This window comes from Leucoraja erinacea, chromosome 15, assembly GCF_028641065.1.
Source record: "Leucoraja erinacea ecotype New England chromosome 15, Leri_hhj_1, whole genome shotgun sequence".
NCBI classification, from domain to species: domain Eukaryota; kingdom Metazoa; phylum Chordata; class Chondrichthyes; order Rajiformes; family Rajidae; genus Leucoraja; species Leucoraja erinaceus.
In genome coordinates, this window is record NC_073391.1 from 35,154,181 (window position 1) to 35,179,864 (window position 25,684).

Consider the following 25,684-nt stretch of genomic DNA (forward strand, 5'->3'; position numbering starts at 1 on the left):
GCTGATGCTTTTACAGCCTGTCGTATTTAAATCATAAAACTTCTTTTTTGGAATAAACATTTTAAATGAAATAAAGTGAAATCAAGTGGGAGATAATTATTTCTCAGCTGGGGTCTCAGAGGTTGCGGCACGGGAGGGGAGATGAACTTTCGTCTGATCCAGCTCCACACAGACTCCAGACACCGACCTGGTCTAAACATGGTGATGGAGTAGAAACAAGAAACTGGTGACCATGGCGGGTGCATGAAGCGGACTGTCAGCAAGGATGGTGGTTGAGGCAGGTACAATAACATTTCACAGACACTCGGACAGGTTTAGCTTAGTTTATTGTCACGTGTACAGAGGTGAAAAGCTCTTGTTGCGTGCTAACCAGTCAGCGGAAACATATATGATTACAATCGAGCCTTCCACAGTGTTACAGATACAGGAAAAATGGGAATTATGTTTAGTGCAAGATCAAATCCAGTAAAGTCCAATTAAAGATCGTTCGAGGTTCTCCAATGAGATAGATGGTATCTTCGGTCCGTTGGTGATAGGTTGGTTCAGTTGCCTGATAACCATGGGAAGAAACTGTCCCTGAATCTGGAGATGTGTGGTTTCATACTTCTGTACCTCTTTCCTGATGGGAGAGTGTAGGGAGTATCCGGGGTGAGACTGGTCCTTGATTATGCTGGTACCTTGTCGAGGCAGCGTGAGGTGTGGATGGACCTTCAGTGGAAGGTACACAGATAGACAAGGTTTAGATGGAAAGTGGGTCAAATGGGACTGCCTTACATGGGGCATCCTGGAAGGTATGGATGAGTTGGGCCGAAGAGCCTCTTTCCGTGCTGTACGACTATCCCTCCCGGGCGCCCCCCCCCGATGGCCCCAGCCACTGGAGCCGGATGCAGCCTCCTGGAGCTACCACTTGTTGTGGAGGGCGTGAGGCGGCGGTGACTCCACCCAATGCCCCAACTGGCTGCTGCAGCTGCCCCCCCCCCCCCCCCCCAGGAGTGGCAGATGCCCACGGACGCAGACACGGTTCCGAATGTCGGGTGACATGCGGCAGGAAGACAAGAGTTTTGCGGCAGGCGAGGGCAGCGTGCAGCGTTGGATCAGTGCCAGTACAGCGAGCCGGAGAGGGGCTGAAAGGCCTGCGATTGCCCGGTCAATACCCGAGGACACTCGAGCACACCCCGCATCACGGAGACCCAGGCCCAGCAGCGAGCATTTCCCTCCCTGCATGATACTGTGGGGGGAGGGGGAGGGAACAGGGGGCTCAGTCTGCCCCTCCCATCTCAGCATTGGCCGTGGGATCGCACTGTGCGTAGATAGCCACCGCCTTCGCCCACTTGGTATTAGTCACAAACATGAAATAATTCTACAGATACAAGGGGTTGCAGATGCTGGGATGCTGCGTAGAACCCCAAGTGCTGGAGTAGCTCAGGGGGTCAGGCAGTATATGCGGTGGACGGGGATAGGTGACATGTTGGGTGGGGACCCTTCTTCAATCATTCTGTGCCTTTACATTGCTTCGTAACACCTAATCTATCCAAGAGATGGCAATAATTAGGTAACGTACTTGCAATTGTTTATTTTATAAATGGTGAATAAATCTAGCCAAAGCTCAGTCCATTTTCTGGTGGTGGAAATTTGATGCCACCGTGTGATGAGAGATACATCGTCACACACCTCTCCACATGCCGCAGGGCTCAGGGCCAGAGCCAACCTGGGTCAGTTCAGCAGTGTCCAGAGCAGGAGCTCTGGGTGTCCGAGTGTGGTCAGCAGGCTGTGTAGAATCTGTCCATCGTACTGACGATCTGGCTGCAACACTCCATACTGTCCAGCAGCCTCTGGAGCGTGGCCTCGGTAACCCCCGCACCATAGCACTGCCGCACGCAGTTCAGAATGTGACGGAAAGGGCAGCCCCTCTCTATGTCTGCAGAGAAGAGACAGGGAGAGGTATTAAACAGAGACACACTGGCGCTGACAGACGAGTGCGGAGCTGACACAATGGGAGCAGACCTGCCAGCATCTGACCCGACTCATCAACACTCACTCACTACCTATGTGTCCAGACCAAGGATAGGCAATTAATGGAATTTACAAATCACCAGTGTTGCAGTGCTAATTTTTTAGCTGCCGGAGCTATCAAACAGGGGTGACATTTCAGGTTTCGCTGGGGGGTTTTGGGGTGGGGGGGGGGGGGCAAGCGAGTCTCCCAAGAGGGTCAAACAAGATTATAGCCTATCAGTGCATCCAAATGTATAACTAATACAATAAATTATAAACCATATTGCACTCCATATAAATCCAGCAGAGACCAGAAAGACACTACGACTCTTTGGGCGACTATAGGTGACACGACCATACAAGTGACACCTGGTAACATGTTGTGGGGTGAAGTCTGTATGGTCGTGAGTAGTCGCCCAAAGAATCGTACCTTATTCTGGTCGCCGCTGGATTTTCCACATGTTGAACATTTCCGGCGGCAGTCACCGAAAAGGTCGCGCAAGTGGGACATGCCCACAACTCCCTGATGGCCCTCACCTGGGATAAGGTGTTTACACAAACCACATCCACTGCACAGTAGGTCAGGTCTAGAGTCCATCCTGGACCCATGGAGAGATTCAACAAACAGACGCCCACCAAAGGTTCTGCCGGGGATAATCACTCACATTTTGGTTGTGTGCAGTCATCGCGGATGATTTCCAGCGTGACGTTATGTAGCTGCTTTTCCTCGTCAGTCACCTGCAGGGAATTGGTAAACAGACAGTTCCATGAGTGTAGTCCTAACTCTTCTCCACCTGGGATCAGGGTCTCGACTGGAACGTCACCCATTCCTTCTCTCCACAGATGCCGCCTGACCCGCTGAGATACTCCAGCACTTTGTGTCTATCTTCAGCTTCAGTGGAGCTGACAGGTCAGGGCTTTACTCTTCATGGGATGGGGACGTCGTCCATGGTCAGGTCGGCCCTTGTTGTCCGTGACAAGGTGGTGGTGATGAGCCGCTGCCGTCCTCCCGGTAAAGGCACTCCCAGAGTTATCGCGGGGACAATCCCCAGATGACAGGAAACGGTGAGATACTTCCAATTCTGGATGGCGTGTGACTTTGAAGGGAACCTGCAGTTGAGGTGACCTATTCCCATCTGGTGGTGGAGGTTGTATGGTTGGGAGGTGTGTTGGAGTCGCCTGGGTTTGGTAACAGCAGGGTCCAGCGGGCTATGGGTGGAGGCAGTGCCGAATGATTAGCATCATTTCTTAGGCATTAAGTTGCTAGAATCAGCATCAAATCCACACCTGGAAAAGGGCCCAACTCGCAATGATTGCAATCAGTGTGATGTTTAGCAGTGGTCAGGGGTGAATCAGTGGTGATAGGAATGGGTCTAACCAACATGAGCCATGGTTCAAAGGCACGCCAAGGTCAACCAACGATGGGATGTACCCATACCTGCAGACAGAGTCGTGATCAATGGTCACCCAGCAAGGCTCTGAGGGCCAGAGTCTGGCTCATGTTATTTAGTAATGGTCTGTAGTGGCGGAGTGAGATTATCACAAGCCCATTTGATGCTGCATGAAAATGTAAGGAAAGGCTATGAGATAAAGGGGGGTGGGGGGGTGGTGGGAAGAGGGAGCAGGGCTGAGACTGGAGCCACCTACCAGGTATAACTCGTTGGGTCCAGCCACTTTCTGGAAAATGACCCCCTCCTCTTGTAGAGCGGAAACAGCCTCTTGAAAAGTTGCATGAATCTGCCTGGACACACACGGCGAGCTGATGGGCTCCTTAAACAGAAACACAAAGCAGGCCAGGAACTTTAACGGCACATAATATGGAACAGTACAGCGTCGGTCCAGCCCCTTCGGTGCCAAACATTATGTCAAGACCAACTCATATCTGCCCAGATGTGATCCAAGTCCCTCCATTCCCTGTACATCCGTGTGCCTATGCAAAAGTCTCTTAAACCCCACCATCGTAACTACCTCCACCACTAACCCTGCAGTGTGTTCCAGGCATCCACCAACCTCAATGTGTAAAAAAAATACTTAACCTGCAAATTCCCTTAAATTTTGCCCCTCTCATCTTAAAATTATGCCCTCTAGTTTTAACATTTCCACCCTGGGGAAAAACGGTAGCCGTGGCCTCCACATCCTTCGTGTAATGGGGACATGCCTGCAGTACTCTGCATGCAGCTAAATCAAGGTAGTGAGATGGCAGAAGTCACCCCCTCACCCCATGCAAACCCCACCGATGGTCCAGCCAACGTGTTCTCACCCAAGCAAGCCCTCTCCCCGCCCCTCTCATCACCTCACTGCTTTACCTGTGTGAGGGTCTCGGCTGGGCTGAGGGCAGAGTCCTGGTCGCAATGAACCTCTCGGTCACGCCGAGCGATGCAGGACAACGAGTCGATGGTCTCCAGCTCTCGCTGGTAGAAGTTCTTCACTTGGTTCTGAGCCAGAAATTGTTTGATCTTGCTCTGCAGGTACAGGATGAGGGCCCCGTGTTCACTGCAGACGGGGAGATACAGGCAAGGATAGGGAGGTTAGAGAGTCAGAATTAAAGGACGTATCTTCAGAAAGGAGATGAGGAAGAATTGATTTAGCTAGAGGATGGTGAATCTGTGGTATTAATTGCCATAGACAGCAGTGGAGGCCAGGTCATGGCATTTTTAAAGCGGTAATGACAGATTTTGATTAGTAAGGGCTATGGAGAGAAGGCAGGAGAGCTAAAGATGGATCAGCCATGATTGAATGGCGGAGTAGACTTGACAGTACGAATGGCCTAATTCTGCTCCTATCACTTACGAACATATGAAGTTTAGGACAAAGAGCAAGCAGATAAAAAACTGGCACGGCGATCGGGAAATAGCAGCAAGCACACAGAGAGGAAAACCTCGTCTGTCCATCCCTCCACAGATGCTGCCCGGCTCACTGAGTTCCTCCAGCACCTTGTTGATGTCCGTACATAGGCGTCCCAGCCTTGGCGTCTCTGCTTCCGCATTTTCTCCCCACCAGTTTCATCCCGCGTTCCCATTCCCTCACCTCCCCAACCCCCCCCCCCCCCCACCCGCCCTCCTCCCCCACCCTTAGACTGGGGATTAGGAAAGTAGATATGTATGAAGTGGGCAAACTGTTATCATTTCAACAATTTAAATTTAAATTTAAATTGAAGGATAATCAATATTTTCAATATATACAGTTATGTGACTTTATGAAGAAATATACACATAGATTTCAAACTATATTTTTAGACCCTTTAGAAGAAGCAATGAATATTAAGGCTGATTCACAAAAATTAATATCATACTTTTATAATAATATATTAAATAGAGAATCACCTTCAACAGAAGCACTAAGGGAAGATTGGGAACATGAGCTAATGATAAAGATCTCGAAGGATAGATGGCAAAAGTATTTGATGAATACACATAACTGTTCTATTAATGCAAGACATAATTTAATTCAATTCAAATTATTACATAGACTATATTATTCAAAAACGAGGTTGAATAAATTTTATCCAAACGTCTCTCCCAGATGCGATAAATGTTTGTTTCAAAACGCTAATATAACACATTCATTTGTAGGATGTACAAAGTTGAATAAATTTTGGAGTGATATATTTGATATATTTACAAAGCTTTTCAAGTCAAGAATAGAACCCAAAACGGAATGGATTATATTTGGAATAATAGGAGAAGATACCAATTTAAATAAAGATCAAAATGTTTTTTTTAATTATGGGTTAATAATTGGAAAGAAATTGATACTTAAATTTTGGAAAAATACAACCATACCAACTGTTAAAATCTGGATTAGGAATATGATGGACATAGCACGCCTTGAAGAAATGAGACTCCGACTAATAGATAAATATGACCAATTCTTAAGGAGTTGGTCTCCTTTCATCGACTTTTTGGAATCATGTGATGCAGCGGTACAGTAAAGATTGCTGATTTCAGTTTATGACGCGGATAGATCTTCATCTCCGAATACAGATTTGGAAAATTCTCTTTTAAGGGGCCTTCTCTTCTATTCCTACTTTCCACTTTCTTTCTTTTTTATTTTTTTATATACACACTTCACTTTTTTCTACTCTCTACCATCTATTTTTCCACTTTTTCCTCTTTCTATTGTTTTCTTTTTCTTGTCTTGCTTACTTCCTTCTCATAACATAAAACTAGAGGTTGTACATAGAATGGATTACGGTATTACATAGTTGGCACCTAAAATTAGGTTCCACTGTACTGTTTTGTACTGTATTAACTTCTAATAAAATAAACAAAACAAAAAAAAAAAAAGGAGATGAGGAAGAATTGATTTAGCTAGGGGATGGTGAATCTGTGGTATTAATTGCCATAGACAGCAGTGGAGGCCAGGTCATGGCATTTTTAAAGCAGTAATGACAGATTTTGATTAGTAAGGGCTATGGAGAGAAGGCAGGAGAGCTAAAGATGGATCAGCCATGATTGAATGGCGGAGTAGACTTGACAGTCCGAATGGCCTAATTCTGCTCCTATCACTTACGAACTTATGAAGTTTAGGACAAAGAGCAAGCAGATAAAAAACTGGCACGGCGATCGGGAAATAGCAGTAAGCTCACAGAGAGGAAAACCTCGTCTGGCCATCCCTCCACATGCTGCCCGGCCCACTGAGTTCCTCCAGCACCTTGTTGATGTCCGTACATACGCGTCCCGGCCTTGGCGTCTCTGCTTCCGCATTTTCTCCCCACCAGTTTCATCCCGCGTTCCCATTCCCTCTCCCTCCCCCCCCACCCCCCCCCCCCCCCCCCCCCCCCCACCCGCCCTCTCCCCCACCCTTACTCTGCCTCGCATCCATCCTTTGGAATTCGAAACGTTTTATCGTAGTAGAAGCTCCGGTAAAGGTGAGGGAGTTCCAGCATCCGTGAGATTTGTGCAGCGAACACAGGGTCAGACACCTTGACTGCAGGAGGGGTAGAGATGGCCACAGCGTATGTTAGCCTGTGCTTGCTGAGGAACCCCCTTGGGACATCTCCCTCCCCTCCACAGCCAACACCCCTTCCCCCCCCCCCCCCCCCCCCCCCCCCCCCCCTCTCCCACCTGGAGATCCCTTCTCCCTGGGCTCTACCTTCCCCAGGGGAACCCCCTCCACCACCCCTCTGAGACATCCAGAGATTATCTGAGGGGTGATTTCCCAGCCGACTGACCGCTCCACCCCCCCCCCCCCCCCGGATCAGGGCCCAGTGCTCACCCACCCACCCACCCCAGTTATTGCAGATCCCCCTCTCCCCAATAGCCCACTCACCCACACTGATGCTGCTGACTTCTCGCTGCTCCCTGTACTCCCGCACACGACCCCGCACACGCACCACGTCTCCCAGCTCCACCCGCCGCTTGTCCTCCTCCAGGCCGGCCAGCCGGCTCAACTGCTGCCGCAGGTTCAGGCCTCCGGGGGGCGAGGCTGCGGGAGGAAGGGAAGATTTGAGCGAGCGCAGGGTCAGGAGAGTCCTGGGGACCCCTTCCTCCGGCCTCCCACCTGCCTAGCGGCCCGGACAAGACACGGGAGGGCCGGGCTTGTGGCAGTGGGGGGGGATCCCCCCCCCCCCCCCTCCCCCCCCCCTTTCCCCGACCACTCTCACCTCCCCCCCCCCCCCGAGACCCCCGTACCTGTTTTTGTGACTTGTGCTGGCATTTGCTTCTTCCAATACACACAGCTAATGACACCGGTCCCGTCATCTACTGTAAAGCACAGGGCCCAGCGGGGAGTGAGTGCGGGGGAAAGAGAGTGGGTGAAATCATAGACAGCACCACGCACGCATTCATGCCCTGAACCCTTGCATTACGCAGAACCACCAGTCTCAGCAATCAGCCGGGCTTTCAGTGCCCCCTTCTCTGCCGACCTTCCCCACTGACCTTCCCTCCCCTTTCCCCCTCCCTCTAACCTTCCCCAAACTGTAGAGGGTATCCAAGAGCATTTACAATCCAGATTCTAGAACTGGGAAGCGCTGAGGGGGGAGGGGAGGGGGGGGGGGAGGGAGGGGGGAAGGGAGGAGGGGGGAGGGGGGGAGGGAGGGGAAGGGAGGAGGGGGGAGGGGGGAAGGGAGGGGGAGGGGGGGGGCAGGCCAGGAAGCGAGAGGGGCAGGTCTCCAGTTGATTGTGGACTGGGGCCGAGACGAGAGGAGAAGAGAGCTCTGGCAACAGTGTGGGTGAGGGATCCACTGAGACCTTCATTCTCTGGTCCACTAGAGGGACCAGCAGCACGTAAGGTGGGAAAGGGATGGACGACCCTTCTTCAGACACCCTTTGATGTTCGGTCAGGAAGGTGGGAGTCTGAGCACTAGGACCATCTGGCCAGAACAGCACCCACCACACAAGGCAGTGTCCCAGTCACTGGCATCGCACAGCCTCTCCTGAGGATTAATCAAGCTCCAAACTGCTGAGTCCAGAAATAAACAAGTCAAGTCAAGTTTATTTGTCACATACACATACGAGATGTGCAGTGAAATGAAAGAACACAGAACCTCTTTGGATACACCAACCTCCGAAAGCGTAAAACTTCTCCTTCTCCAGCCTCTGGACAACAGTGCCCAGGATGTCCACCCTGCTGATGGGATGTGTTCCGTAGAAAAATATTCCTGTGCAAAGGAAGTCAAGATTGTAAATTGTGCATCAGATACTGGTGAGGCTGCACTGGGTCAGCACAGTGGCGCAGCGGTAGAGTTGCTGCCTTACAGTGCCAGAGATGCAGGTTCCATCTTCACTACGGGTGCTGTGCCTACAGAGTTTGTACATTCTCCCTGTGACCTGCGTGGGCTTTCTCCAGGTACTCCGGTTTCCTCCCACACTCCAAAGACGTGCAGGTTTGTAGGTTATTTAGCTTCTGTAAATTGTCCCAAATTTGTAGGATAGAATTAGTCTTCGAGTTATTGTTCACCGGCACAAACTTGGTGAGTCAAAGGGTTTGTTTCCATGCTATATCTCTAAACTAAACCAACCCCAACAACCAATGGGGCACAACAGAGACACAAGAAATGGCAGATACTAGAATCTTGAGCAAAAAACACAGTGCTGGGGGGACAAAGACAGAACGATGGCTGCGTTTGGTTGAAGGTATCAATTGGTGATGATGGCATGGGTTGGAAATGTGAACTCCTGAAAACATTATGGCTTCGCCATTGGTGAGACGGCAGTGTGGAAGTAACACTGTCTAAGGATGGTGTTCCGGGGATTTTTCAGGTTGGACACGGTGTGAATGTCCTCCAGCCTTGTGTAGAGTGATCTGTGGTCAGTCACAGTGATCTCTGGTATTTACCTGGATGAGGGTAAACATGTCACCAGTTTAAAGTTTATATACAAGATAGACACAGTTCCGGCAGAATCTCTGGAGAGAAGGAATGGGTGGTGTTTTGGGTCGAGACCCTTCAGAATTTATGAAATGCTTGAATCTGAGCAAAAAGCAAACTGCCAGAGAAACTCTGGGGGCCAGGTAGCATCTGTGGAGGGAGAGGGACGGCCGACTTTTCAGGTCGGGACGCTGCATCCGAAGGTTGATGGGATGCCACAGCTTGCAAACTGCCGGGGATGGGTTGTTGAAGCTGATACGTTAGTGGCATTTGGATAAGTATATGGATATACAGGGAATGGAAGGATATGGGTTATGTGCAGATGAATAAGTAATGGTCATGGCATCATGTTCGGCACAGACATTGTGAGCCAAAGGGCATGATCGTGTGCTGGACTGTTACATGTTCTAACCCTCAGTTATAATGGAACCACTGCAGTATTGGATCTCCACCAGCAGAGGGGCCCAGTTGGCAGCCATTGGCGCGTCAAACACCCAGAGCAGTGTCCAGAGACTTTGTCAGCCCGAAACAACAACTCCGGTCTCACTCCACAATTCGCCACATCTTCCACGTTATTTAAACCTAAAGTCCAATGGATAAGCCCCATTACAAAAATAAAGTCGGGCAGGTACATGGATAGTTAAGGTTTATAGGGAAATGGGCCAAACGCAGACAGATGGGCAAGGTGTAGCTGGGCCAGGAGTGGATGGCCATTTTGGTCAGCATGGGCAAGTTGGACTGAAGGGCCTGTTTCTGTGCTATATGATGCCACGACACTCTATTTGCTCTATAGAGCATTTGGTCAGTGGAGAGGAGCCTTTACTCTGTTATAGAGTCAGAGAGTCATACAGCGTGAAATCAGGCCCTTGGGTCCAACTCATCCATGCCAACCAAGATGCCCCACCTTGGCTAGTCCCATTTGCCTGCATCCTCCAAACCTCTCCTACCCACGTACCTGTCCAAGTGTCTTTTCAATGTTATTAAGCTTTTCCGACTTGTTCTGGAGCCTAGCTGCCACCTATTCAAACGGTGAATGCATGGACTGACCTGGAACATGCAGAGAGTTCTTGAGTTGAAGGATGTCCTGGATGTAGAGTTTAGCAAACACTCCATGAACTGGATCCAACCCCCACAGCACGGACGGCAACGGGTCTTCTACACTCTGCCTGTCACTTTGTTCCATCATACCCCCAGTCACCGCCACATCACCAGTGATCTGTCAAGGGAAAGCAGATGTTCCTGCCGCTGAAATATAAAACTGAGGGAGTTGCAAAAATCACTCAATGCCGAATGCAGTCCACTTATTCACCATTCCAGCTGCAGCTCTATGCCGGGAAATGAACACAAATTGCAGTGAGACAAGCAAACAAAGCCTCCGCGTCCTCAGAGACTGCAGTAATTCAGCAGGAAAGAACTACAGATGCTGAATTACACGCGGGTTACTTGCTTATTGAATAATTGAATCCCGTTGCCTACAGTAATGCAGTACATCTGCAATGACTCTACCAGCTTTCAAAGTTGTACCCACACAGCTTGCTTTGGGCAACAGCAAAGATTCTATAGCAAGCTTTAGGATCTTTGGCCAACAGCTCTGCCCAAGTAATTACAGAGTTGCGGAAGTAACCCACTACATCATACAACACACCAAACTTCCCACCATTGACTCCATCTACTCCACACTGATAAAAACATAGGTTGCTGCTCACAGAGCCTGAGGCCTCCCTGCCTGCCTCCCTCACTCACCCCCTCACTCCCTCCCTCCCTCACTCACCCCCTCACCCGCCACTCGATTGCCGCCTCCTGGTGGGCGATGCGGTCCTCCGGCGCCGCGGCCACTCATTGGTGGATGCTGGTGACGCCAGAGGCGGGGCCAGTGGGCGGGACAGTGTCAGCGCTCACGCCGATTGACTAACCCGGGTGTCAATCAGACGCGGGGAGCGGACTGGGCGGGTCAAGGGAAGAGCCCCGCGCTGATTGGCGGATGTGGCGTCGGCAAGAGGCGGGGCAGGTACAAGCGGCCACGGTGATTGGTTGAAGCGGGTGTCGCCCAAGGACGGGGCAAGTAGGGGACGCGCTGATTGGCTGACGTGAGTGTCACTCACCGGCGTGCGCGCGCACCCACCAACCAACCCACCCATCCAGCGGAGTGACGGTTATTGCTCCCGTGACGCGGCCGAACCCGCGATCCCGTCACCGCAACCGCAACCGGAGGCAGCAGAGGCCGAGGCAGCCGGGCCCACGTAACCCGCCCGGCCAAGCAGAGCAGGGACAAGCTTCACGGTCTGTGTGAAGATCCATCCGTGAGCCGGTATTTCAGGCTGGAATTTGCAAGGGCTAAGCGGAAGGGGCGTGGACTAACGGGACTGTCTGGAGTGAGCGGGAGTAAAACCGGAGTGAACGGGAGTAATCCGGAGTTAAAATGCTGCACGGGAGCGACCTGGAGAGAAGTGTCGCATGAAGCGGGCTGTGTGCAGTCGAGCTCGGGGTTGGGACAAGTCTGCAACGAGGCGCCGCTGGTAAAACGGTGTGAAGCGAAGTGAACCGGAGCAGCAACTGGAGACTGCAGCCTCCTGCACAACAGTATCTGGAGCGGTGTCCAGAACTGGTCCATTTAAGTGTTCTCATCGGATACTTGGGAAGCCAAAAACATGTCTTTCTTTAACTTTCGGAAGATATTCAAGATTGGCGGAGAGAAAAAAAAGAAACAGTTCGAGCATGTGAAGAAAGACGTGAACCCGGAGGAGATCTGGGACATCATCGGAGAGCTGGGTGATGGGGCGTTCGGCAAGGTGTTCAAGGTGAGGAGGCATGGCTGGTGATAAGTTTACGAAGCTATCAGCTATTTCCCCATAACCAGACAGCTCTAATTTTCTTTCCAGAAAAAAAATTCTGTTTATAGTTGAAAGGTGACGGGGTGCAATCATTTACAAAATGGTTACAGAAAGCCATCAACGTTGGATTTAATAAATAGTTTATGTAACAAAATGTGATCGGTCCTTGTGATGAAGAACAAAGTTCATTGTATGCAAATGAGAGAGTGCTAGAGAATGTAGCGGGTCACGTGAATGGTCAGACAACGTTTTGGGTCAGGACTCTTTTCTTGTGTCTTCATTAGGTAGAAAAATCCTGATTTATGTCCATTCCCTCAACGGATAATTCCTGACCTGCTGAGCTCCTCCAGCGTTTTGTGTTTTCCTGGATTTCAGCCTCTGCGGGATGAGAGTGTTGGTGATTTTTATTTTAACAGTTTCTCTTTCCAGTTCTCCCCAGTTATATATATGTTAGTGGGCTGAGACAATACTAACATAGGATCCCGGCTCAACTATATAAAACAATGAGAAACGTAGGAAGCTTTTTTCCCCCTAGATGGAAATATCAAATACTAGCGGGCATAGGTTTAGGGTGAGAGGAGAAGGTTTAAAGGGGTTTTACGAGGCAAGTTGCATAGGGTGGGTGCCTTGAACATGCTGCCAGATATGGTGGTGAAATCAGACGCCTTAGCCATAATCCGATTTCTAAGAGGCATTTGGACGGGTTGGTGAAATTAGTTTAATTTGCCATTATGGTTGGCATGGACATTGTTGGCCAATGGGGCTGTTTCTATGGTTAGAGTGGGTGTATTAAAAAGAGCCAATGTTTGTTTTGAGACTAATCCAAATTGTCTAATGAAAAATTTCTGGAAGAAATACTGCATGTTGATGTAAATTTTGCACATTGATTATATGAATTTTCAGAAGTTATTAGAGATTTAGGGATGAAATTAAGAGAATGTGACGGTAGTGATTAGAACTGATTTCCCAGAGAACGGGGGTGTATTGGATTTTGTTTTCCAGTGTCTGGTTTTGCTCCCCAGTATCAGAACAGGAGGTAAATTGACCACTGCAAGCTAACCCCAATATACAGGTGTTGGCTAGAATCTGGGGCAGTAGATGAGAATGTATGGAGAATGAGAAAATGGCATTCATGGAGGATTAGTGCAAATGAGTTGTCAATGATTGGTGCTGAAACGCCTGCTTCCATGCTGTATCTTTCTCCGATGCTCTGACTGTGATTTTGTCCATAAATTAGCAGTCCGGTTTATAAGAGCCTCAATACACAATCTGAAGAAACCGGTTTGTAACCTGACTAGCAAAATAAATTGTCAGGATGACAGAAGTAGCCACGAGACAGGAGAGAAGTATCCACAGAAAATTTATATTGGTTTATTCTGTCCCTGTGTGTCATATGTGGTATATGAGTAGGGAGGAACTGCAGATGCTGGTGTAAACCGAAGACAGACACTAAAAGCTGAAGTAAATCAGCAAGTTAGACAGCATCTCTGGAGAAAAGGAATAAGTGACGTTTCTGGTTGAGACTTCTTCGGACTTGGAGTCGGGGAAGGGGAAACGAGAGATGTAGATAGTGATATAGACAGTGAAAAAAAACAAAAGACTGGAGGAAAGCTCTTGGGTCAGGCCGTAAATTTGGAGGGAATGAACAGATGATGTCTGATGAACGTCCCAACCCAAAGCATTGTCCATTCCCTCCACAGATGCTGCCTGACCTGCTGAGTTCCTCCACTCTTTTGTTTGTTGCCCAAACAGCAAATATCTGACTGCCTCTCTGCCATAATAGGTCGGGAACTCAATAAATGGAGCATAAATATGTGATGAATGTAATTGCAAAGTTGTCTGCATCTGTACTGACAATTCCGTTGGCTCCTCACAGGCAATTAGAGACAATTGAAGGAGGAAGTTAAATAGTTGGATGTTAAGTCTTTCTGAAAGATGGTCAATAGCTTCCGTTGTGGTTACACACTTGACAGATAAAGGAAGGTCTAGCAATGACGTGAAATCAGTCTTGGAGCTCCACTCTAAGCAGCGAGATGCAGCACCCGACTCTCCAATTTACACTGCATTGCTGATTTCTGTTCTTGCTAAAATTGCAAAATTTGTAGAACTTGAGAACAGGATATATTTATCCAACTGTACACACTGATATATAGAATTGACAGGGTGACCTGCACTCCATTGTAAAGGGCTGACAGACTGGCTATTTAAAGATGTGCCAAGTACAATGGCTACAAGATTAGGATTAGTTCCAGTGTGCTCCATGCAGGTGTTCTCTTGAACAGGTGGAGATTAGAAGATAGATTGCAGACCATTCATCTAAATTGTCAAGTGTCACCATAGATAGTCATACACTGTGGACACTTCAGCCCAACTTGCCCACACGGACCAACATGTCCCATCTATACTAGTCCACCCCGTGCCTGAGTTTGTCCCATATCCCTCTAAACCTGTCCTATCCATGTACGTGTCTGAATGTTTCTTGAACATTGCGGTTGTACTTGCCTCCATACCTCTTCCGGCAGCTTGTTCCATACCCCCAACAACTTTATGTGGAAACAGTTACCCCTCAGATTCCTATTAAATCTTTCTTTTCCCCCCCCCCCCCCCCCCCCCTTACCTTAAACCTAAGTCGCCTGGTTCTCTATCCCCCTGCTCTAGGCAAGAAACTCTGTACTCCAAGGAATAGAGTCCTAGCCTCTCAACCCCTCCCTATAGCTCAAGCCCTAGAGTCCTGGCAACATCCTCGTAAATCTTCTCTGCGCCTTTTCCAGTTTGACAACACAAGTGTTTAAATGCCGTTTGCAGCAACAACAGAACAATGAAATTCTTACTTGCAGTTTTACAGGCCTGTAAACGCAATTACATAGTTCTATGTTTCTATATAATCATTAATATTGCAATAAATTAATGACCTTATTGCCAAGTAACTAAATATAAAAATACCCAAAGACTTGGCCTGCACAGCCATCTGTGGCAAGAATTCCACATATTCACCACCCTCCGGCTAAGGAAATTCTTCCTCATCTCTCTTCGTAAAGTGCATCTTTTTGATCTGAGGCTGTGCACTCTGGCCCTGGACTCTCTCGTTCCCCTGCCGCCCCACCCCCTCTGCCCACACCCTGCTAAATTCCAGCGAGCACAGGCCCAGAGCCATCAAACGTTCCTCATACGTTAACTCAATCATCCCTGGGATCATTCTTGTAAACCTCCTCTGGACTGTCTCCAATGCCAGCACATCCTTCCTCGGATATGGGGCCCCAAAACTGCTCGTGTTGGGGGGGGGGGGGGGGGGGAAAGGCATCGGGCTTTTGGCATGATTTACAGGTGACAAAGGCTTTGATGTGTCAGCAGGTGGATCACTTACAGCATGATTCCCAGCCTGTGACCTGTTCTTGTAGGTCACAGGATTGTGTGGCTGGACAATTTGACTTTCTGATCCTATGGAAGTTGAGTCTTCAGTGATGGTCATGCCACTGGATATAAAAGGATGTTATTGAGTCTCTTCCATTTGAGGTGAGCATTGTTCAGCAACTGTGTCAATTCGTGCCTGTGGTCTGGGTCCTGCTCCATGCAGGCAATGGGTCACTGGGATTAATGTACGGCCTGGTAGTTTGGAGGAGGTCTGATGAAGAATCTTTTAACCTACAGATGCTTGAGATCTGGGGTGCACCGCATGAGTGATGATGGAGGGGATTTAAGATGAGCGCTGTTCGTGCTGGGACAGCGAGGTCCATGGACAGAGTGCTGACAAATAATAGACACAAGTAGTTGATGCCTGACCCAGGCAGTGGGGTCAGGGTCTGTTTCCTTGCAGTGTGATACTTTGATTCGAAGAACGTATCTGTCAGAGAGCTGTGAGAAAACATGTGCTGGTTTGCCTTTCCAAAGTATTTTAAACATTTTACTGCTGCTGAACCAGTTAGGCTCTGACTGCTGGCTATTTCAGGGTTTGACTCACTTCAACTCTGCAGATGTTACACATGGATTCCTACTGTTCATTCACAAGTGCCAAAGAAAAGTGGGTTCGCATCCTGGTGCTTGGTATCTCTCCTCTTTTGCGGCTTTCAACTCAAATTTCACTGTACCTTAATTGGTCCGTGTGACAATTAAATTGAATGTTAAATCTTTTATCAACGGGCCACATTGTAATGAATGTGGGTGACAGGGAAACTGTTGGCAGTTCCCATCGGCGCACCATGCACATTGAATGGAGAGATATTCCTTTGATGATGAAGTGCCTGTTCGTTTTTTATAGGAGTCTGCAGCAATGCAGAATCCATCAATGAATATAAGCAGCTAGTTCCATTGGGAGTCTGATCTGTGGGAGCTCTGAGTGAATATCTGGTGGAGTTTCTGAAGTGTGTACTCCAGGTTATCTGAGATTTTCTTGTGGTGCATTTATTGGATTTGTGATATTAATAACATTGCTTGAAACTACACAAAGTGTTTCACTTACAGCCAAGTTCCCCCTGAATCGAGAGGTCTGAGCTTGCTGTTGCAGCCTGGACATTGGGCTTGGATCCATTCTTCCCACGGTCCCTACTGACCACGTGGTCACACTCTGTCCACTTGGGACCTGTGTCACAAACTCGGCACTTGCCCACCAATCTGCATGTTGTGCTGACCTTGCATGATTCAATCTGCACTGAAGTCAAGGTGTCTTTGCACAACGCAGTCACAGTCCGTGTCCAAGCGTATGGCAGGTCTCAGTTTGGCTTGGAGCCTGCAGTCATATAGAAGGCTGTACTGTCTGTGGATTAGGGATTGTTTGAATCAGTGCCAAGAATGTGTTGAAGGTATTTTGAGCTGAGGGGTGGACTCTATCAGGAACCCTTCTACCTTTTAGAGCAGTAAGAAGTTGGCGAAACATTTAAAATTTGTAATATTTTAGTTCGGTGTGAGATTTCTGCTGACAAGGTTCCTTGCTGTTCAATTCACAAAACGTAACCAGGGACTGAGTGTATGAGGCTGTGTGTCTGTGCCAGAGCCTGTGCAAGCAGCTTGACTGTGTGGTAGTTATTCCCATTGAGGCACAACAGTTAGTTGGAAGCTGGCCAGTGCTTGAGACTTAGTCTAATCTTCTGGCAGAGTCTGGAGCCTTTTCAATCCAAAGCTCTTTTGAACAATACAATGGAACAATAAATCCTTCAACAAAAGAAGCCGGACAGTTGCTTTTATTTCTCTAGGTTTCCGTTCATTTAAATATCATTCCACTAACTTTGTAAGCATGATTTTAGGATATCTTTTATTAGATAAGCCAACTGTTGAATCTGCTAAGCTGTTCTCAGTAATGTAGTATCTGGTAACTGATAGAGGAGCCACTGTGATGCCCAATCCAGATGTTTCTCACAGCTGCCATGCTCACTAACTGGACAAAAACCCAACTGGGAAAGGGGAAGGTTTATCACTATTGGCATCGCACTCTCGGTCCACCATTTGCTTCTGGCGGCTATTTGGGGGTGAAGCGTTCGGATTGAGGTTTGTTAATTTCACATGTACCAGGATACTGTCCAAAGCTTTGATTTGCATGCTATCCCCCACATCAGATATATAATATATAGTTTACATGGTACGATCAGTTCAAACTCAAGTACAATAGCTAGAGCAGAGAGGAAGAGGGGAAGATAGAGTGTTAGCTTGGGGGAAGGTACAGAGTGCTGTGACACGTGACCCGCTGGGGTTGTGCTCAGAATGAATAAATAATCCGGATGAAATGGATGCGTGAATAGTTGCATAAAAAGACAAATGGACCTTTATTTATAGAGTACCCAATCACAACTTCGGGCCACCACAGTATTTCTGCCTAATTCATTATCTTGTGTTCCCATCTTTTGTGGAAGCAGGTGCAGCAGAATTAGTGAGATTAAAAAGCTCTTTAATTAATTTGAATAAGGTTATTAATGAGTATTGCTTGCTCGGTTTCGGAGCTGAAACTCTGCGTCAACCGCATCAAAGAATCTTTCACATCCACATTTATATGTGGATGGAGGCCTGTTTAATCTTTTTCCTGTAAATGCTTTTTTAAGTATTCATTCAGATTCAGAAATGCAGTATTAATTCAGATTTTCCTGTTGAGCTACTTACAGTGATGAATTTTACTTAGCCCATTTAAAATCCAAGATAGGAAAGTTGTCATGTGAGGCTGACATGCATGTTGTGCTTTCATCACTGTTTCTCCTGTACATATGGTATTTTCCTTCACTTGTAGTTTGTCATAGTCACACAGCAAAAAACAGGCCCACCTTATCCCTACTGACCAAGTTGACATACTGTGGTGATCCCATTTGCCAGTATCCTATCCATATCTGTCTAAAATTCTTTTGAAATTCATATTTGCATCTGCTTCTATAGCTTCCTCTGGCAGCTTATTCCAGATACGGACTATTCTCTGAGTGGAAAAAGTTCAGTCTCTCCATGGAAAGAAAACAAAGGATGATTTTAATTGCAGTTAGACAACAGAGTTATTGTAAAAGTGGCGCAAAGCTCCAAACCACCGAGGTGGACAAGGATAACATGTGAGATCACCAACACATGTGAGATCACAGCTTCTCTTGCAGTTGATATACTATCTTGGGCAGAAACCCTTTTGCCATTCCTTGCTTACAATGCTGGGACTCCTCTCTTCTCCCCCCCCCCCCCCCCCCCCCCCCAAGCACCATGGGACCAACCTCACCAGATGCAGTGCAACACCTCCGCATCTGCAGATCAGGTAGGGATGCGCATTAAATGTCAACGAGTCCTGCATCCCGAGGGGAGAAGAGGGAAGAAAATGTGATCAAGGCCTCCTCAAGTTTCTGCAAATGTCAGCAATCAAATGCAGTTCCTGGTTTTATCGCCATATTCTCCATTTCCCCTTTTGGGGTAAATGTGGCAGCCATGTAGTTCGGTATTCTTCGTATTCGCAGCCCAGGCTGCATTTGATTTCCAGTGAAGAACAGGCTCACTTCCAGTGTCTGCGGATATTGTCTGCCTGCAGTGTGCTGAGTAATGGAGACCTTTGCGGGAAAGAGCCATTCATCAAAGATACAAGCCAGTTATTGGAAATCGCTTCTGCTGAAGGCGGCAAGAGAAGTTTGCCGCAGAGTCTGGCTGCCCATCAGATGTATTTGTGTAGAGTCTGTTGAGTGGGAGGAAGGGCATCTTACCCTACTACTTCCTGAAGTACTTCAGCATTACAAGGACGGAGAAAATGTCATTCTGGGATGGGGAACCGTGCAATTTCCTGTATTTAATGTTAGAACAGTTCTTATAATATACATTAGGGAGGGGATTCCTGTCTCCAGGCACAGTTCATTATAAACATACGTTGTACACAGAGAAAATAAGTGAAACTTAAAAGGGCCGAGTAAGGTTAAAGGCTTTTCACATGGAAAATAAATGTTAGGGAGATTTTAAGGGAATGAGAAATCAATCATTTTGCACGTCCCATGAATCTTTTTATGGGGCATATTCACAATTATAGAATTGGCGTCATATGTTACTGCACAGGAACAGACCCTTCAGCCCAACATATCCATGCCCACCATGATGCCCCACCTAATCTCATCCCATTTTCCTGCATTCAACCTATATCACTCTGAACTTGCATCTGTCAATTGCCTTTTAATGTTATTTTACGTGCATCAAACACATCCTCTGGCAGCTCATTCCATATACCCACCAACCTCTGTATGAACACATTGCCCCTCAGGTCCCCATTAGATTTTCCCCGCTCACTGTAAGACTATGCCCACCCAGCTCTTGATTGTTATAGCATAGAAGGGCATTCGGCCCATCAGGCCCATGCCAGCAGTCACTGTAGATATCCACTGATCCACAATGCATGTACTAATCTTGTTCAAGACCATGTTCCAAGATAATGAGCTGCAGAAAGTTCTAGCAGCATCCATTGTGCTTCTGCAGGTTTGTAGAATTGTTAGGGCTGTAATCATGACTAAGCTTTGATAAGGTTTGAATCCTGGTGAACGTACGGTGTTGTGGACCGACCTCGGGGCATCTTACACACATTCTAAAAATGGTCTTAACTGCAAGAGTGACATTTTTGTTCAACAATGTACAGCTTAATGCGTATGCAATCTGTTGTCCTCATCATATTCTGTATCTAAAGGCACATTGTTCAATTGTGAAGAATTGGCAGCACCCACAGGAGCAGTCAACGGAACAATGACATTCTTACCTGTTGCAGATTACCAGACTCGTAAACGCAAAAACACACAGATAAATATCAAATAATCAATATTCCAATAAATGATTATCTAATACTAGGTATATATAATAGTGTGTGGTCAGTAGTGTAACCAAAGCCACAGTGCATGGAAGATCACCGTTGCTGAGGTTAGTGTTGTCCACTGTTCAAGAGCCTGATGGTTGCTGGGAAGAAGCTGTTCTTGAACCTGGAGGTCACGGTTTTCAGGCTCCTGTACCACCTTACCGATGGTAGCAGCGAGATGAGAACATGGCCAGGGTGGTGTGGGTCTTTGATCTTTGCTGTATCTTTGAGGTTGTGCCTCCTGAGGATCCCTTCAATGGTGGGGAGGCCAGTACCCGTGATGGAGCGGGCAGTGTCCACCACTCTCTGAAGCCTCCTTCGTTCCTGAGCATTCGAGACACCAAACCAGCTGTAATGCAACCACTCAATATGCTCTCTACTGTACACCTGATGCCCGTCGGGAAAAGAAGAGCTAATTCTGCAGCTGTTGAAAATCTGGAATAAAAACTATCATGAGAGGTGATGTTGTCAGCCACCCTGCATGCTGCCCAATGTCCCAGCATTCTGTTGTTCAAGGAAAGAACACTGTATATAAACATTGTATATCAATGGAAACATTTGCAAAGTCTAAAGACTTGTTGGAATTTCAAGTGTTCATCTGTTATCAGGCTCCACTTGAAAACTTGTTTCTTTTAACATGCCAGCTAACAGTACATTGTATTCCACTGTTTATTTTTGTCCAATGTACTGAGACGCAGTGAAAATCTTTTGTTTGCATGCTATCCTATCAAATAATATCATACTGCACATGAATATAATCAAGTCACCAGGTAGATGCAGTGTTACAGCGTTAAAGCATCACGGAGAGAGTGCGGCTAAAAATAGTACAACTAAAGCAAAAAGCTGCAGCCTCGCATCGCAAGAGACCAGGGTTTGATCTTGACCTTAGATGCTGTCCGTGTGGAGTTTCCTCCGGGTGCTCCATTCTTTGTGTGACCACGTGGGTTTCCCCCGGGTGCTTCTTCCCACATCCCAAAGATGTGTGGGATTTATAGGTTAATTGGCCTCTGTAAATTGTCCCAAGTGTGTAGGGAGTGGGTATGAAAGTGGGGTAACATAGAACTGGTGTAGTGTTAATTAATACACTTAATATTGTTTATGCATGTGTTAGTTTATTGCGGACTGCAATATTTTGACCTCTGCTCTCCCAGCAGCCTTCGCTCCATAGATGCTGCTGCACCCGCTGAGTTTCTCCAGCATTTTTGTGTACCTTCGATCTTCCAGCATCTGCAGTTCCTTCTTGAACACAGCTGTTCTGGGTGATTCTGTTTTGTTGAAAGAAATGAGAATTGACAGAATGAGCAGGACCCACGGGCTAATATCTTGATTCCACAACCCTGGGAAAAAGATTCTGTGCATTCGCCCTATTCATCCGCTCATGTCGATAATATTACCTTTCATTCGAAGTTGGTGCATGAGCTTAAACCATACAGACACAGGAATATGCATCACATCAATGTCATAGGTGAGCCCACACCTGCAGTAACCGTGTATGCTATTGGTTTTCTTACTGAAGGTAAAATGTTAATACTTGCCAGTCGCTCGGAGAAATGTTAGTAGATTAATTACTAGAATGGGTAACGTCTCATGGGGAAAGCTTGGGCAGGCTGGGCTTGTTTCCAAGGGAGTTTAGAAGACACAGAGGGGACTTGAATTTAATACTTTATTGTCACATACGACAAATCACAGTGAAATTCTTTGCTTGAATACCCAAGGTATGCAAATAGTCTCCCATTAAGGCAGCTTACAAAGTTACAAATGACACCCCCCTTCCCCCCCCCCCATTGTTCTTACCTCCCCTCACGGCGGCCCCTCCATGCCGGGTCTCCGTTGCTCTTCACCCTCGCTCACGGCTCTCCCCCACCCCCCCCCCCCCCCCCCCCCCCCCCCCCCCCCATGCCAGTTCCTCCTCAGTTCTTTGATTGAAACGTGTGGGCAGGTGGATTTGGGACATTTGTTCCTTATTTAGCAAGAGAGTGAATGGCTGCAGTTGGTTAACGTTGCAGTCAGATCAAGCTCACACTTAAGGCTCATCTCCACTCTCCTACAGTAGGACCATGTCCACTCCGCCTGGACCTACCTGATCGCCTGGTGGATAAACACTTTAGTTCTCCTTCGCATTCACACACAGACCTTTGTCCTGGGTCTTCTCCATTATCAGAGTGAGGCTAAATGCAAATTGGAGGAACAGCTTCTCATATTTCGCTTGGGAAGTTTACAGCCCAGTGATATGAATTCTGATTTCTCTCACTTCAAGTAGCCACTGCATTCCCTCGCTCCATCCTTCCCCCACCCAAGTCGCTCCAGCTTCTCGTTTTCACCCAACAAACATGGCTTGTTTCTTTTATCATCGTTACTTTTTTTGCGTATCTTTCATTCGTTGTTCTTCATGTCTCTACCTCTCTTGTTTTAGAAATATAGGAAATAGGTGCAGGAGTAGGCCATCCGCCCCTTTGAGCCAGCACCGCCATTCAATATGATCACGGCTTTTCATCCAGAATCAGTACCCCATTCCCGCTTTCTCCCCATATCCCTTGATTCTGTTAGCCCTAAGAGCTATATCTAGCTCTCTCTTGAAAACATCCAGTGAATTGGCCTCCACTGCCTTCTGTGGCAGTTACATTGAAGCCACTTCTAGGAAGCAGCAGTCTTTCACAGTAATACGAGTACAGAGCTGTCACTTAGCACAGTGTACCCAGCAGAAGGATACTGCTAACGTTATGTAATAATTCTCTTTTTGTTTTCCTTTCCCCTGACTAGTCTGAAAAAGGGTCTCGACCTGAAATGTCACCCATTCCTTTTTCTCTAGAGATGCTGCCTAATCCGCTGAGTTACTCCAGCTTTAGTGTATTTTCTTCTTCTGTTTCATGCCTACTTGAGTGTTCATCAAAATGCCCCTTAAACATAGTGATTGTATCCGATCTCATCCCCTCCACTGGCAGCATTTACCAGATATGTTAAAAAAAAAAACCCTGCCTCTCAAATCCCCTTTAAATCGCCTTACTCTCATCTAAGCCTATGGCCTTGTGTTTTTGGTGAAGTTGGAAGCACTTGAGTTGTTGCCTAATGAGAGAAGGCTGAAAATGAAGAGCAAGCAAAAAGAGAATTATTACATAAAGTTATCCTTCTGCTGGGTACACTGTGCTAAGTGTCAGCTTTGTACTTGTATTACTTTGAAAGACTCCTGTTTCTTAGAAGTGGCCTCCATGTAACTGAAGGAGTTTCAAAGAATGTTCTATTTTGTTGCTTGTTGTTGCAGTTATTGGTGGCCCGGCCCACCGCTCCCTTCCAGCCCAAAACAATACTTCCTGGAATTGGCCATCGATCAATGTTAGTCCAAGGAGGATTAATTACTCTGCCTTTGTTCCTTTGCCTCGTGACCCGAGACTGCTGAGGTGAAGATCAAGGATTTATACGACCATATAGAGTGTTTCCTTTGAGTAAAATAATAATAATAATAATAAATTTTATTTATCGGCGCCTTTCAAGAGTCTCAAGGACACCTTACAAAAATTTAGCAGGTAGAGGAAAAACATGTAAGGGGAATGAATTAAATAGTAGAGACATGACTAGTACACAAAGTAAATACAGAATTCAATACAAAACACAGTATGAGGCAATTAATGCACAGATAAAAAGGGACGGCACGTGGGGCTAAAGATAGGCAGAGGTGAAGAGATGGGTCTTGAGGCGGGACTGGAAGATGGTGAGGGACACGGAATTGCGGATCAGTTGGGGGAGGGAGTTCCAGAGCCGGGGAGCTGCCCTGGAGAAGGCTCTGTCCCCAAAACTGCGGAGGTTGGACATGTGGATTGAGAGGAGACCGGCTGATGTGGATCTGAGGGACCGTGAGGGTTGGTAGGGGATTTGGTGTGGGTGATGAGTCAGGCAGCTGCGTTCTGGACCAGTTGGAGTCGGTTGATGTAGGTGGAGCTGATGCCAAGGAGAAGTGAGTTGCAATAGTCCAGTTGGGAGGAGATGAAGGCATGGATGAGTCTTTCAGCAGCGGGCGGTGTAAGAGAGGGTCTGAGTTTGGCGAGGGGACATGACTTGAGAATTAAGGGACAGAAGTTTAGGGGTAACATGAGGGGGAACTTCTTTACTCGGAGAGTAGTGGCTGTGTGGAATGAGCTTCCAGTGAAGGTGGTGGAGGCAGGTTCGTTTTTATCATTTAAAAATAAATTGGATAGTTATATGGACGGGAAAGGAATGGAGGGTTATGGTCTGAGCGCAGGTATATGGGACTAGGGGAGAATACGTGTTCGGCACGGACTAGGAGGGTCGAGATGGCCTGTTTCCGTGCTGTAATTGTTATATGGTTATGTTGCGGAGATGAAAGAAGGAGGTTTTAATGGCATGGCGGATGTGAGGCTCAAGGGAGAGGGTGGAATCAAAGATCACGCCAAGGTTGCGGGCCTGGGGAGATGGGGAGACAGTGGTGCCGTCGATGGTGACAGTGGGGTTATTGATTTTGCTGAGTGTGGCTTTGGAGCCTATGAGGAGGAATTCTGTCTTATCGCTGTTGAGTTTGAGGAAATTATGTTGCATCCAGGTTTTTATAGCTGACAAACAGGAGTTGATATGGGAGAGGGGGGGGGTTGTGGGGGATTTGGTGCCAAGGTAGATCTGGGTGTCATCAGCAATAAAGCTTCCACCGTCAAGCCACATTGCTTTGGTGTGATATAACCATTCCACCTCGAGTGATATTTGGTGTCCAGGCTTAATGCCTTGTTGCCCTACATAGAGTTGTATTAGTCGTCATCACACAGCACGGCGGTCAGCCTTTAGGCCCAACTCGTCCATGCTGACCAAGGTGCCCATCGAAGGAATTCCCATGTGCTTGTGTTTGGCCCATATTCCTCTCAACCTTTGCTATCCTTATATCGGTCTCAATGTCTTTTAAATGTTGTTGTATCTACATCTGGTAGATTGTCCCATGTACCTCTGTGTGATATAGTTGTTCCTATTAAATCTTTCATATTAAATCTTTCCCCTCTCACTTCAATCCTCTGCGCTTTAGTTATTGATTTTCCAACCTGGGGCGGTAGAGTTGCTGCATTATAGCGCCAGAGACCCCGGTTCGATCCTGACTGCGGGTGCTGTTTGTGCAGAGTTTGCATGCTCTCTCCGTAACCTGCGTGGGTTTTCTCTGGGTGCTCTGGTTTCCTTCAACACTCCAAAGACGTACATGTTTGTAGGCTAATAGGCTTAGTAAAAATTGTAGATTGTCCGTCGTGTGTAAGATAGTGTTAGTGAGGTCGGCAAGGACTTAGTGGGCCGAAG

General features: G+C 47.4%; 2 protein-coding genes across 7 annotated transcripts in view; one reads left to right on the forward strand and one right to left on the reverse strand.

Moving 5' to 3' along the window:
* Positions 1 to 310: 310 nt before the first annotated feature.
* On the reverse strand, positions 311 to 11,148 carry stn1 (STN1 subunit of CST complex). Of its 6 annotated transcripts, none has more exons than XM_055647137.1 (10): positions 11,073 to 11,148; positions 10,349 to 10,517; positions 8,498 to 8,593; positions 7,626 to 7,697; positions 7,264 to 7,419; positions 6,801 to 6,921; positions 4,299 to 4,485; positions 3,640 to 3,762; positions 2,658 to 2,730; positions 311 to 1,918 (listed from the first exon to the last, which is right to left on the reverse strand). In XM_055647137.1, exons 1-10 carry the CDS (start codon positions 11,139 to 11,141, stop codon positions 1,761 to 1,763), a joined length of 1,224 nt encoding a protein of 407 aa, XP_055503112.1. In that variant the 5' UTR covers positions 11,142 to 11,148; the 3' UTR covers positions 311 to 1,760. The 6 variants fall into 6 exon arrangements, with proteins under 6 accessions (XP_055503112.1, XP_055503118.1, XP_055503114.1 ...); XM_055647143.1 differs by having other exon boundaries at positions 11,081 to 11,133; XM_055647139.1 differs by lacking the exon at positions 11,073 to 11,148 and adding an exon at positions 10,959 to 10,985.
* A 352-nt stretch (positions 11,149 to 11,500) lies between these two features.
* slka (STE20-like kinase a) overlaps positions 11,501 to 25,684 on the forward strand; it is a 69,153-nt gene continuing 54,969 nt past the window's right edge. The window contains 1 exon segment of the mRNA XM_055647144.1: positions 11,501 to 12,099. Coding sequence (XP_055503119.1) covers positions 11,950 to 12,099 — 150 coding nt within the window. The 5' untranslated portion in view covers positions 11,501 to 11,949.

Bases quoted from the DNA above. Each gene is read 5' to 3' on its own strand.
- stn1 (XM_055647137.1), bottom strand. From the start codon at position 11,141: ATGAGTGGCCGCGGCGCCGGAGGACCGCATCGCCCACCAGGAGGCGGC. The intron at 10,518-11,072 runs GTGAGTGAGGGA...TTCCCTTGACAG, and splicing joins ATCGAGTGGCGGGTGAGGGG to ATCACTGGTGATGTGGCGGT. The intron at 7,698-8,497 runs GTTGGTGTATCC...TGTGCTTTACAG, and splicing joins GAAGTTTTACGCTTTCGGAG to TAGATGACGGGACCGGTGTC.